The following is a 14,258-nucleotide window of genomic DNA, read 5'->3' as shown; positions in this document are numbered from 1 at the left end:
AATAAATAAATAAATGGGATTTACCATGTGTGAAGCTACATTTAAATGAGAAGTATTGCAGTTCCATTCCTGCTTCACTGCAGTTCAAATATAAATTAATATTCTAAGAGTCAAGGGCTGTCTTTAGTTTTTGTTGTGAGATGCTCCTTTGTGTTCAGATCAGGCCTGAATATGATAATGTAGCACTTGGGAAGGAAGATGCAGCCCAGAAGCCCAGCACTGGAGGCCAACATAGAGAAGATCTGCACGGCCACCATGTACTTCCCCTTGGTGCTCAGGTAGGTGGGCACAAAGGACACCCAAACACTGCAGAAGACCAGCATGTTGAAGGTGATCAGCTTGGCTTCATTGAAGGATCCCGGAAGCTTCCTGGCTAGGAAAGCCACCATGAAGCAGATGGCAGCCAGGAAGCCCATGTAGCCAAGGACAGTGTAGAACATGGCAACAGATCCTTCATTGCATTGCAGGATGATCTCTCCAGCCTGGGAGTGCATGTCAGAGTCTGGGAATGGAGGAGAGGTACCCAGCCAGATGACACAGATGAGAATTTGGATACTGGAACAGGAAATGACAATGGAATTAGCCAGACTCTTTCCCAGCCATCTCCTCACCCTGTTTCCTGGCTTAGTGGCCAGGAAGGCCATCACAACGGTAATAGTTTTTGCCAACAAAGAAGAGACAGCAACTGAGAAGATGATCCCGAAGGCCGTCTGCCTGAGAAGGCAGGTCACTTTCTTTGGCCGGCCTATAAACAGAAAGGAGGACAAAAAGGAAAGGAGGAGGGAGACCAGGAGGATGTAGGAAAGGTCCCTGTTGTTGGCTTTGACTATGGGAGTGTCAAGATATTTAATGAATATTCCTAAAACAAGGCCTGTGATTAAGAACAAAAGCAGGGCAATGGAAACCAAGAGGATCCCCAATGTGTCCTCATAGGCTAGGAAGGTGGTAATCTTGGGGATGCATTGATCTCTGTCCTTGTTAGGGTGTTGATCTTCTGGACATTTGGTGCAGTGGTCTGCATCTGCAATGAGAAAGAGTGACTTCATTGTCCTATTATTTTTGTTCCATGTATCATTCAGGTCTTTTTATTAGTCTCGATTCTTCAAGAATATATTGGGTGGCAGCTTCTACCACAGGCCTAGAATGTCTCTTCTTGAGACTCCTGGCTTCACTCTGTCTACCCTTTTGGGGCAGCCTCTTCTAGTTGGTGGGACATGCCTTGGTCGGATAAGGGCTTCCTTTCCCTCTGGAATGCCTTACCTTCCTGAGTGGAGATGGTCCCATTGGGACATTGAGCACAAGCATAGCAGCAAAGCGGCTTTCCTTCTTGAATCACTTTGACGTATCCAGAAGAGCAGCTTTTGCTGCACCTTGAATGTGGAAGTGGCTAACCATAAAATAAATGAATATCAAATTAAAAGTGTTAGGGGTGGGTGAATAAGCCACAGAACTGAGTAACAGGCTAAGAAAATACACAATCACTCCTCGTTTTAATAGAAAATTGCTCTAGCGTCTCCCCCACAGAAGAAGGGTCCTTGTGGATTAGACCACAGGTCCCTCTGGTCCAGCATTTCTTTCTCAGAATGGAAAACCACCTATCCTTGAAATGTTGTAAATGCATTCTCTAAACCAGGCATCCCCAAACTGCGGCCCTCCAGATGTTTTTGCCTACAACTCCCATGATCCCTAGCTAACAGGACCAGTGGTTTGGGGAAGATGGGAATTGTAGTCCAAAACATCTGGAGGGCTGAAGTTTGGGGATGCCTGCTCTAAACTGATATCAGCATCTAGTCCGATCTGGGGCAAATTAAGCAGATGAGATGGATGCAAAGTTTCACTGCCACATGGAAGATGGAGCAAGCTTGTTTTCTCCTGCTCTGGAGGGTAGGACCTGAACCAATGCCTTCAAGTTATAAGGAAGGAGATTCCAAGGAAACATCAGAAAGAACTTTCTGGTCTCCCTCGGAAGGCTGTGGACTCTTTCCCTGGCAGTTTTAAAGCAGACGTTTCATGGCCATCTGTCATGGATGCTTTAGCTGAGATTCCTGCATTGCAGGGGGTTGGACTAGATGACCCTTGGGATCCCTTCCAGCTCTACAATACTATGATTCTATGAAATGCCTTGGGATGAGAAGAGCCTTAATATTTACTGCAGTAGGGTGAGGGGCACACTGGGTGTTTCTGCAAATAACACCCACCTAGTGTTGTGAAAGCACTGAAGAACTGGGATTCTTAACCCTTGGTGTTCCTCACCTGAGTGATCAGCCCAAGCCACACAATGGCAACCTCGTCAATGCTGAACCTTTTGTCTGGAGGTGCTTGCTGCTTGAGGCTCCCAATTTTCAAAGAAGGCACAGAAGTGTTGGGCGACACCACCCTGATAAAAATATCAAAGTTGGCTGCCAACTCCCCATCCCCATCCATGGAGGCATTGTGAGATCCAAAGTTCCTCAGAAATGAGTGGAACTAGAACGACACATGGATAAAAAGAACATTACTTCAGTGCTTCCCATTTGGGGATGGGGCAAAATGTGAAGTTATTTTATTGGAAACTAGCTGGCCCTGCATGCGTTGCTGTGCGTTAGTCTGTCAAATGGAGGGTAATAGCCCCCCTTCAGATCCCCCTGAGTCTCAGAGTCCCCCTGTTTTACAAGTTCTCATGGTGAAGGCGGGGTTTGTGGGTGTGGGCTAGACTCCATGGGGAGGGAGGAGGAGGTGGAGGAGGAGCTGTGGGAATAACGCCACTTGAGGGTGCTGTTTTAGTTTGTGGAAAAGCAGGTTTTTACCTGCGCAGGTATGAGATGTGAGCAATCTGAGGTTGTGCGAACACTCAGGTAGTGGCATGGACCGTTGTGTCCAAATTCCAGGAAAATCGGTCAAGCGGATTTAGAGAAAAGTGGAGCCCACAGTTTCACCTTTTTTACGTTTATATATATATAGATAATGTTTTGTTGCTCTGATTGTAACCAAATCTTGCACAACGGTTCCCGAGATCAAGCTTTTAGCACCGCATTCCAACCGCCCCTGGTTGTTCTTCCTGCTTATTGCTGGTGTTGTCAGAGAAACAGAACTCTTCTGACTCTGGGGAGGCAGCCATGGAGGCTTTTCAGCACTGGATCACCAGATATACCAATACTGCCTCGAAAGCTCCCTCCACTCTTCCTGCTGCTTGAATGGACAGCCCCTTTCCCTCTCTTCTCTATCTCCTTTTTGCTTGCTTGCTATTTGGGCTTAATGGGGAAAGCACCTGCTGGTTGGAAGGCACCTGAGCGATTCCCCCACTGTTACCCTGTGCTTCTTGCTTCATTTCCCAACTATTATTTTTTAATCATTTTTCCAAATTATTACAAATCTTGCCGAATTGTTTCATTTTAATACAATGTAATACAACGTAATTTAATTCCAAAACTGTCTTCCTGTTCTCCTTATAAGATATGTCTGTGATGATCCCCTGTTCCCATTCATAATTTTCTGCCACAAGATGACGGCACATTCACACGCTGCGGCTTTGAGCTCCTGAGAAGGGTGTGTGCTATTTGGAACAATATGTGTATGGATGTGTTTGCGCAATGTGGTGCGAGGAACGGACTTCACCAACTCACGCAGAGAGCTGGTAAACATCAAGCTTGCGAGGAAATAGTGCAACTGACTTTAGGAGTTGGTGTGTTGTGCGACAAGCACACAGAGTGCACTGGGATTGACTGTTTGTGGGGGGGATCAGTTAATTTCATTGTACACAGGTTGTACTTTGACAATAAAGGTATTATTATTACACATACACACGCTAAATTTGGCTGCCTCAGAAGTTCCTCCACCATGGGTTAGAAATATAAGAAAAGGTTGTTGCATTGTTTTTGGCAATGTCATCCCCAACCCGCAAAATCAAACAAATCCTAATTGATGATGTCACAGTTTTTTGCGGCTACTCTTGAGTAACAACACTCCACGCCTACTTGTCTTAAGGTGTTTATTATGGTGCATTCTATTTACAGTGCAAAGTCTACGGAAAATATGTCTACCTCGCAATGGCTTCTTTCTCTTTCGCGCCCAACATAACAGCTTGGGAACGCCAAAGCGCCTCCCCCTTGTACTACGGGGTGCTGTTCGGCTCACTTCAGGCATTGGGGGGGGGGGCAGAGGGCCGTCCTCCTGACTGCTTTGCCTTCATTTCCTGCCCCTCTGCCTCCCTCTCCACTCGGAGTGGAGGCTCTTTGACGCTGCTGTAGCCTTTTCCCTCACTATCTGCTTCCTGCCTCCTGTAATCTGATCCGCTGCTGGACTTACTGCTCTGAGAGGAACTCGATCTGATGAGTGGAAGCTGTTCCCTATAAGCCTTCCCCCTTACAGGTGAGAAACCCTTCCAAAATGCATAAATATTGAAGAAGTGAAGGGTGGTAAAGGGATCTCCACAAAGACTGTTCTAAATAATGATAGAGCCCTTTTGCACATTTCATTAGTACTATCTGTGATGGCAAAGGGAATACCTGCCATGGCTGTAGCCTCTGTAGCCTCTGCCCGTCTCCTCCACCCATCATTGCCACCTGCTTGGATCTGGATGAGTAAGCAGCATGTAAGGCATGTGCCACAGCATACACACTGCTGTAGATGTTGTAGTTTTCTGGAGAAAGACTCTGCTTGAGGACATCCAGGGGCGATTCCGCCTTTTGTTCACATCTCTGGCGTTCTTTTGCAGAAAACAAGTGCTTTGAAATGGAACAATCAAATGTCCGAAAGTAAGGAATTAAGCGACTGACGTTAAAATTGTCATCTTTTAGGGCAATCTCTGTCTGAATTAAGAAGGAAAAAAACCAGTGGCGGTGCTGGAAACCTAACCTCCCGTCAGGCAACGTTTTGCTGATGTCCCACAAAGCTGTTGTGATCCAGACTTTGCCCTCAGTGGACATTTTCCAGAATGTGAGTATTTGATTTACAATGTATATGTCCATGAAGAAAGAACGAGTCTCTGCATACAGAACAAATACATTGACTTCTCTCCTTTTGGGAAATGAATTAGTCAGAATTGTCATTCCAAACTGAGTTATTTCTGGGATTCTGTATGAGACGGCAACACAAATCCCATTTGAGGTGAGCATAGGGGTCAAGGACCTCAGGAACCTTTCTCCATTGTCATTGTCTGGAGCAAAGAGACCGATCCACGTCCATCTGCAATGCAGGAGCAACTTGACAATCCCTGTGTAATGGAGATCATCTTTGGGTACCATTCGGTAGAAAAAAGGGAGCTGAGTTTTGTCATTGATGTCATGGGAGACAAACCCATAATTGACCTGGATGGGAATGGAAAAGAAAAGTGTCTTGCTTGGTGTCACAGTGGCCGGAGCAGGCTACTTCAGAGTAACGACGCTACGCAGCTCTGCATTTTATCCTTTTATTGGTGCTGCGTATTTACAGTGCTGAAGTCATTGCTATTTACACGGAACGATGGGGTCATTATGTTGCAGAACCTCCGAATTGCTTTTGGCGCGTCTTTCCCCAACACAAAAGCCTTGGAAGACCCATCCTCTTTCCCCTCCTCTTTCTGCGTAATTCCGGAGTTGGGCGGATGGGTCTCCCCCCCTTATTTGCCCCTTCCTGTCCCACCTGGGACCCTGGCTCCGCTACCTTGCCTGAGCCTCGGACCAGACTTCCTGCTTCCTCACTGGAATCGGAGCTCCCTCTGCTTTCCCCTGTGCTCGGGGATGGGCTTGAACTCAGGAGGGGAGGGACTTCGCGATATCCCCTGTCCCTCACATCCACCCCCCTCCCAAGCTCTCCTTCTCCCCTCCCCAAGTCCCCCCCAGGTGTCGGGGACGACTCGAAGCCTAAGAACTCAGTACTTTCCGAGCCCGTTGGTGTGAACACCTCCCCCCAGTCCTGCGAGCCCCCCCCTTCCGCCTGGGAGGACTGGAATCCCAAAAAGTCCGTGGCGTCCGAGCTAGTGGGGGTAAAAATGTGCTGCCAATCTGCTTCTGCCTCTGACTGGGTGGATCTCGGTGACACCCATACCTTGTCTTCTGGTTCCTCAAACTCCACTTCCCAACGCCATGGTGAACTGCTCTCCCGTGCTTCCTCCTCCTCCCCCTCCCCTTCCATGTGCCAGGGCTTGGGTCTGTGGGGAAAGAGGGCGTGAAATTCTTCCACCAAGAATTCCTCCTGTATCTGAGTGGCTGGGACCCATTCATTTTGGGACGGTGGAGCATCCTCCCATGCCATGAGGTACTCCAGGCCCCCCACCCCTCTCCGTGAATCAAGGATGGCCGTGGCCTCATTGAGTTGCTCCCTGCCTTCCCTCTCCCCCCCTCCCTCGGGGGTTTGTTCGCTGTCTCGGAGCCTGCTGCTTTCCCTGTACGGCGACAGCAGCGATCTATGAAACACTGGGTGCACCCTCATGTCCTCTGGCAGTGCCAGTCTGAAGGCCACCGGGTTGACCTGTTGCGTGACCGTGAAGGGGCCCAACCGTTTGGGCGCCAGCTTTTTGCACCTCCCTCTGATGGGAAGGCCCTCCGAGGACAACCAAACCTTGTCCCCCACCCTGATGACCTCCCCTTGTCGCCTGTGGCGATCTGCCCCCTTCTTGTACGCTTCCTTGGCTCTCTCCAAGTGTTCTCTGAGCTGCTGGTGCACCGTCTCCAGTTCCTCTGCCCAATCCTCAGCCTGCGGGCCCTCCTCTTCCTCCTCCCCCTCCCTCTCTGGGAAAGATCTGAGGTCCCGCCTATAATTGGCCTTAAAGGGCGACACCCCTGTGGAGACGTGCACTGCATTATTGTAGGCAAATTCTGCCAGTGGCAGGCGAGCCACCCAGTCTGTTTGCCTCTGGCTGACGTAGCATCTTAGGTACTGCTGCAGAATGGCGTTGACCCTCTCCGCCTGTCCATTGGTCTGCGGGTGTCTAGCCGTCGACAAGCTGACCTCCACCTGCAGGAGGTTCATGAGCCGCCGCCAGAACCTGGAAACAAATTGGCGGCCTCTATCCGAAATAACTCGTAAAGGTAATCCATGCAGTCTGAAGACGTGGTCAACAAACAGTTTGGCTGTCTCTTCTGCAGAGACCGCTCTGGCACACGGTATAAAGTGGCACATTTTGGACATAAGGTCCACCACCACCAACACTGCGGCCTTGCCTCTGGAAGAAGGCAGATCTGTGATGAAGTCCATGGACACCACTTCCCACGGCCTGTGTGGTGTGGCTAAGGGCTCCAGCAATCCTGCTGGCGCTGCTCTGACCACCTTCGCCCGCTGGCAGGTGTCACAGCCCCGTACATAGTCTCGAACATCTTCCCGCACCCCTGGCCACCAGAAGTGTCTCATGACTAGGTGAGCGGTTTTGTCCCTTCCAAAATGACCCGCCGTTGGGTTGTCGTGCATCTGCTTGAGGACCTTACGTCTGAGCTGGGTGGTGGGCAGGTACAGTGCACCCTTGTAGAAAAGCAGCCCCCTGCGTTCTGCAAAGTCTTTTGCCTGCTCCCTCCCCCCTCTCAGTTCTCTGAAGATGCGGTTGGCAAATTCATCCGCTGCTGTCAGTGCTGTGAGTTCTGCCTCGCTCACCACTGCTGCTCCGCAGGACCATGCTGACGGGGGAAAAATGTGCCTGGGTGCCGGTGGCGCCTCCTCCTCCATGTACTCCGGTTTGCGGGAGAGGGCATCCGCCCTGACATTCTGCTCCCCCGGGATGTAGTGGATGGAGAAGTTGAAGTTCGAGAAGAACTCTGCCCACCGTATCTGCCGCTGGTTGAGCACCCTGGCAGTTCTCCAGAACTCCAGGTTCTTGTGGTCAGTGCACACCTGGATGGGGTGCTTGGCGCCCACCAGGAAGTGTCTCCAATGCTGGAACGCAGCGTGGATCGCAAGAAGTTCCCTATCAAACACCGTGTAGTTGCGCTCTGGCTGGGTCAGCTTCCTGGAGAAGAAGGCACAGGGTCTCCACTCTCTGTTGGCATCCAGTTGCAACAAAATGGCGCCCAGAGCTCTATCTGAAGCATCTGTCTCCACGCGAAGGGGCGCATCCTGTACCACGTGGAACAGGTTCTGGTCTGAGGCGAACACCCTCTTGAGGCTTTCGAACGCTGCTTGCGCCTCTGGTGTCCACCTGAACTTCTGCTTGCCTCTCAGGCAGTCAGTGATGGGAGCCGTAATGCGAGAGAAGTTCTTGATGAACTTCCTGTAGAAGTTGGCGAAGCCTAGTAGGCGTTGGGCATCTTTGCGCGTCCTGGGGCTGTGCCAGTCCAGGATGGCCTGCACCTTGTCCTTGTCCATCGCTAACCCCTTGTCTGACAGCTTGTAGCCCAGGAAGTCCACCTCTTTGGTGTGAAACTTGCACTTCTCCAGCTTCACATACAGGTGGTTCTCCTTCAGGCGCTGCAACACCTCCCTGACATCTTTCACATGCTGCACTGGGTCATTGGAATAGATAAGGATGTCATCCAGGAAGACCAAGCAGTTCTTGAAGAGAAGGGACCCCAGGACGTGGTGCATGAAGGCCTGGAAGCATGCTGAGCCCCCTTGCAACCCGAAGGGCATCACCAGATATTCAAAAGAGCCCAGAGGCGTGAACATCGTGGTTTTCCATTCATCGCCTTCCCGGATCCTGATCAAGTTGTACGCCCCCCTCAGGTCTAGCTTGGTGAAAATCTTGCCCCTGCGTGCCGCTGTCAGGAGATCGTCCACTCTGGGCATGGGGAAAGCCACCGGCTCTGTCACTGAATTCAGCCGTCTAAAATCCACCACAAGACGGCGCTGTTGCGTGTCTTTCTTGTCCACCCAGAAGACCGGGCTGCCCCCTGCTGCCTTGCTTTCTCTGATGAACCCCCGCTTGAGGTTCTTGTCGATGAAAGCGCGCAGATCCTCCAGTTCCTGATCTGACATGGCGTATAGCTTGGCTGGGGGTATAGTTGCCCCTGGCACCAGGTTGATCTGGCAGTCAAAAGGCCTGTGCGGGGGTAGGTGGTCGGACTCCGTTTCGCTGAAAACCTCCTGCAGGTCCCAGTACGGCTTGGGTATCGCCTCACCCCCTTTGACGTGCATGGTGGCCACCGTGGCTATCGGAGGCCCCTCCCCTGGTTGGTGCTGCATGCAATGTTCCAGACAAAAGTCCGATCCAAACGTGATGCATCTCTGGTGCCAACTGATGGAGGGGTCGTGGCGCGCCAGCCAGCTCATGCCCAAGACGATGGGGGGGTCTGAGATGGTGGTGACGTTGAATGCCAGTGTCTCTGAGTGCCTTCCCACCGTCATTCTCATGGGGGGGGGGGTTTGATGAGTGATGGCCCCTCCCAGCAACTCTCTGCCGTCAATGGTGGCTACGTGCAGGGGAAAATCCAGCTGCAGAAGCTGGATCTGGTGCTCTTCTGCAAAGTTTCTCGAGAAGAAGTTGGCTGAGGCACCACTGTCAATTAGGGCGAGGACCGTCAGGGGATAGCCATTTGGGAGCGTTAGCGTCACTTCTAGAACCACTCCTCCTCTGGGAGGGGTGGGCTGGTTCTGCTCCACGCTGTGCGGGTGGGCGGGCTGGGGCTGTTGTCTGCTGACTGTGCCTGGCTGCTGCCCCTTGTCTCCTGCAGCCAGGCTTTCCCGTTTCCCTGCTGTGGTGCTGCGTCAGTGGGGGAGGGCACAACCGTTCCCGCCTTTCCTTGCCACTCCCTGCGATGTGGGCAGTCTCTGACCAGATGCTGGGGGGAGTTGCAGAGAAAGCAATTCCCGCCCCTTCCCTCCTTGCGTCTTGGCGCCGCTGGGGTTTGAAAAGCCCCCCCGCGCGCGCTATCAATCTGCATGGGTTCCTGGTCCTGGCTGGCCCCAGGCGTGGCTTGAAAGGGTTGTTGGGGGAGTGGCTTCTCCTGCGACCGTGGGAACCAAGCCCGCTTTGCGCGCGTTGCTTGCTTGTCGCTCCACCGGGACTCCTGTCTCACCCCCACCGCCAGAGCCTCTTTGCTCAGCTGATCCATAGTACTGGGCTTTGGACCTCTCGAGAGCTCATCTTTCACCTCCTCATGCAAACCCAAGTAGAACGCCGCTTGCATTGGGGCTGACTCTAGTTCCCACCCCAGTCTGTGCACCAGCATGGTGAATTTCGCCCAATATTCGCGAACTGTCATTTTTCCTTGGCGTAAATTATGAAGTTCCTCCTTAGTCTGGTCCATATGACTATCGGACGAATACATAGTTTTCAAACCTTCTAGAAATAGTTTTACATTCTTCATGCAAGGAATCTTTGTTGCGATTAACGGTCTTAGCCACTCCCTGGCTGCCCCGGTAAGGTGCTCCACAATAAACGCTACCCTGTGCTCATCATCAGGGAAGTCATCATGGTGCAGCTCAAGAGCATACACAATCTCAGTCTCAAAGCCATGATATTCCCTCGGGTCTCCATTGAACTTGCTTACTAGGGTCCCGGCTCTCCTTCCCGGCAGCACTTGGAATTGGTGGGCCCCTCCCGCCTTGTTTTTCTCTGCATCCAGCTTGTTTTGGAGGTCTACCGCCACTGCCCTTAATTGCTGCTCTCTTTCCTGAAGCGCTCTCACCTGTTCCGCAAGTTGTAGCCGGTCGTCCTGGACCTTCTTGGTTTCTTCTTTAGCCGCCTTTAATTCCCCCTGCGCCTGCTGGGCTTTCTCCGCGATCTGCCGCCATTTCTCCGCCTCTGACACACTCATCCCGGCAACTCCAAAGTAGCCCAAAAAAAGATTCGGAGGTTGCTGTCACAGTGGCCGGAGCAGGCTACTTCAGAGTAACGACGCTACGCAGCTCTGCATTTTATCCTTTTATTGGTGCTGCGTATTTACAGTGCTGAAGTCATTGCTATTTACACGGAACGATTGGGTCATTATGTTGCAGAACCTCCGAATGGCTTTTGGCGCGTCTTTCCCCAACACAAAAGCCTTGAAAGACCCATCCTCTTTCCCCTCCTCTTTCTGCGTAATTCCGGAGTTGGGGGGATGGGTCACCCCCCTTATTTGCCCCTTCCTGTCCCACCTGGGACCCTGGCTCCGCTACCTTGCCTGAGCCTCGGACCCGACTTCCTGCTTCCTCACTGGAATCGGAGCTCCCTCTGCTTTCCCCTGTGGTCGGGGATGGGCTTGAACTCAGGAGGGGAGGGACTTCGCGATATCCCCTGTCCCTCACACTTGGCTTCCTTTGAATCCCCTTGTATGCATCTCTCATCTCCATATCACAGAATGTCCATATCAAGTATATAATAATAATAATAATAATAATAATAATAATAATAATAATAATAAATATTATTATTATTATTATTATTATTATTATTATTATTATTCAGGGCCATCTTGAGCAGATCGCGCGCCCTGGTGCTGAGGGGCGGAGATCGCTCCGCCGCCCGCCCCACCCTCGCAGGACGCAATTGGTTTGCCAGGCCGGCGCCCAGCTAACCAGCCCCCCGCCGTGGTGCACTGCGCCACCGGGGGTCTATGTAGAGCTGGCCCTGTTATTATTTATACCCTGCCCATCTGGCTGAGTCTCCCCAGCCACTCTGGGCGGCTCCCAATTGAATATTAAAACAATACAGCATTAAATATTAAAAGCTTCCCTAAACAGGGCTGCCTTCAGATGTCTTTTAAAATTAGGATAACTGTTTATTTCCTTGAAATTAGGATAACTGTTTATTTCCTTGTCTGGTTCCCTGTAACCTCACTTCTCACAATGAGGGAACCGCCAGAAGGCCCTCGGCGCTGGATCACAGTGTCCGGGCTGAACGGTGGGGGTGGAGACACTCCTTCTGGTATACAGGACCAAGGCCGTTTAAAGGTCAACACCAACACTTTGAATTGTGCTCGGAAACGTACTGGGAGCCAGTTTTGATCTCTCAGGACCGGTGTTATGTGGTCCCGGCGGCCGCTGCCAGTCACCAGTCTAGCTGCCGCATTCTGGATTAGTTGCAGTTTCCGGGTCACCTTCAAAGGTAGCTCCACATAGAGCACATTGCAGTAATCCAGTAATTTATTAATAGTGAAATTGTGCCAGGAACAATCCTAACCAGGTTTGCTAAGAAGCAAGTCTTATAGAATTTCTTGGGAATTAGCTCCAGGTAAGTTGGATTCAGTTGCAGCCTTGGGCTACACTAGGTGACCAAACCCTAGTCATACTAACATTATGTCAATAGACTCTCTGTTGCATTGATTCTGTGTGGATTGGAGTGAAATTCAACACCCTGTAATCTAGAAGGATTTAGAAAGAAGGAAGGCTGTTGAAAGGACAAATAAAGCTCGAAACTGACAGCTAGCCATCTGGCCGGGTAGCTTTGTCCCTCAGACAGAGAAAAGGGCCATTCAAAGAAAAGTGAAATTAAAGTGCATCCCATTTCACACCTGTGGGATTTTGTAGTTCCCCAACATGTTTGAAATATGGACAGATATTTCAGAATCAGCACCTTCTAGGACAGCCAGCAGTTCATTCTTCCTCCCACACCTGAAGTTTGGAATACTTGCTTGACCGGTATAGAGCAGCTCTACCAAGGCGTCGTATGTGATCCTTGTATTGTAATAGTTGTCAAAGGTATTGTAGCCGAGGGTGATGTTGGGTAAGAGCCTGGGATTCTGGTTGATCTCGTGGATGGCGAGCAGGAAGGCAATATTGTCGTATAAAATCATGTCTAGTCTTCTGCAAGGTAGCATATATGTTGCACCATCACCCTCAATTTAACAACACATGTAACGTTCCACATTCAGCAACATGAAGGGCATTTCCAAGCAATAAAAATTTAGTACAAATGTGTTAAGTATAAAGGAGTAAAATAAGATTAGAAAATGTGATTAAAATGTTTTGGAAATTGCTAAAAAATTAATTTGGTAAAGAACCGCAGTTGACGGGAACCCGAGGGGCTCCCCATATATAATGTGAAGCAAAAAGGAACAAGTAATTTGAATTTTTGTGTTTATTTTTCTTTTTATTGTTGTTATTGTAGTGTCTTTTTATAGTTTTTGTTATGTCATTTTTTGTTGTGATTATTTTAAGAAAAAATTCTAATAAAAATTACTATAAAACAAAAACAAATGTTGGGACAATCCTCACCACAAAGGCAAGACAGATGTGTCTATCCAGTAATGTTGTGGTATATTCAGAAGTGGCAGTGTTTGTTGTGTACAACCTTCTAAGATTATGCAAAAAAAAAAGCAATAATAATGCTAATGATAACAAAAAATGCTGATTTTTAAACTGCAGTAGTTAATTCAAGCTCACCTCTGCCATGGAAGAGCCTGGTGAGTGGCTGCCAGTCAGAGTAGACTGTAGCAGGATACCTCCCCTTTCTTTATTAAGCAGCTGCAACCCAAGGCAGATGTTCATCTGTGTTTGTGTGTATTGGAGGTGGCAAACAGAAGGAAACTTACTTCCCTGTTTGATTTTCTTATAAACAAGAATGAGTTCACTTATTGTTCTTAAAAGCACACTAGGAAAAAATAATCCTGATACATATTTGTTTATTCCAGAGAACTTATCTGCCACTTTAAAAAGGTAAAGGACCCCTGACAGTTAAATCCAGTCGCAGACAACTCTGGGGTTGTGGCGCTCATCTCGCTTTACTGGCCGAGGGAGCCGACGTTTGTCTGCAGACAGTTTTTCCGGGTCATGTGGCCAGCATGACTAAGCCGCTTCTGGCGACACCAGAGCAGCGCACGGAAACACCATTTATCTTCCCGCCGGAGTGGTACCTATTTATCTACTTTGACATGCTTTCGAATAGCTAGGTGGGCAGGAGCTGGGATCTGCCACTTACCTTTCCTTTAAATCTCCAAGCTGTGCACACGGTATACAGTGCAACAAGAAAATCCACTAATACAAAAATGCAACTTAAAACCAATAAAGCGGCAATGCAAGAGGAAATAAGGTAGAGTTCCAGGGGATTTGGTGACATGCATCACGGTCTAATCTTATGGGTCAGTTAAAGGCTTTAATGTGTTCTCATATTGTGCTATTGAAAATAAGCTTTTAAAAATAACATACTCATGGAACAATGGGAACAGCTAGGGATAATAGATATGAAGTTTTCTGCGTGTTACACCCTTAGAGAACATAACATGAAAATGGTCTATAGGTGGCATCTTCCCCCTCAACGACTTGCCAAAATGTATAAGGGGAGAAATCCAATGTGTTGGAGGTGCAAAAAAGAGATGGGATCCTACTCCCTTATGTGGTGGACCTGTGGAATGAGGAAGGTATATTGGAATGATATTTATGATGAATTTAAAAAACTGTTCAAAACAACATTTAATAAAAAGCCTGAAATCTTTAAGAACACTATTCATGTATGGTTT

General features: G+C 49.4%; 1 protein-coding gene across 1 annotated transcript; it reads right to left on the bottom strand.

The window, feature by feature from the left end:
• Positions 1-110: 110 nt before the first annotated feature.
• On the bottom strand, positions 111-12,596 carry LOC118080175 (vomeronasal type-2 receptor 26-like). The gene is made up of 3 exons (XM_088662538.1): positions 12,315-12,596; positions 1,261-1,387; positions 111-1,021 (listed from the first exon to the last, which is right to left on the bottom strand). Exons 1-3 carry the CDS (start codon positions 12,594-12,596, stop codon positions 111-113), a joined length of 1,320 nt encoding a protein of 439 aa, XP_088518664.1.
• Positions 12,597-14,258: the final 1,662 nt, after the last annotated feature.

Source organism: Zootoca vivipara, chromosome 2 (genome assembly GCF_965207765.1).
Source record: "Zootoca vivipara chromosome 2, rZooViv2.hap1.1, whole genome shotgun sequence".
NCBI classification, from domain to species: Eukaryota; Metazoa; Chordata; class Lepidosauria; order Squamata; family Lacertidae; genus Zootoca; species Zootoca vivipara.
This window is presented reverse-complemented; position numbering and strand designations above follow the sequence as displayed.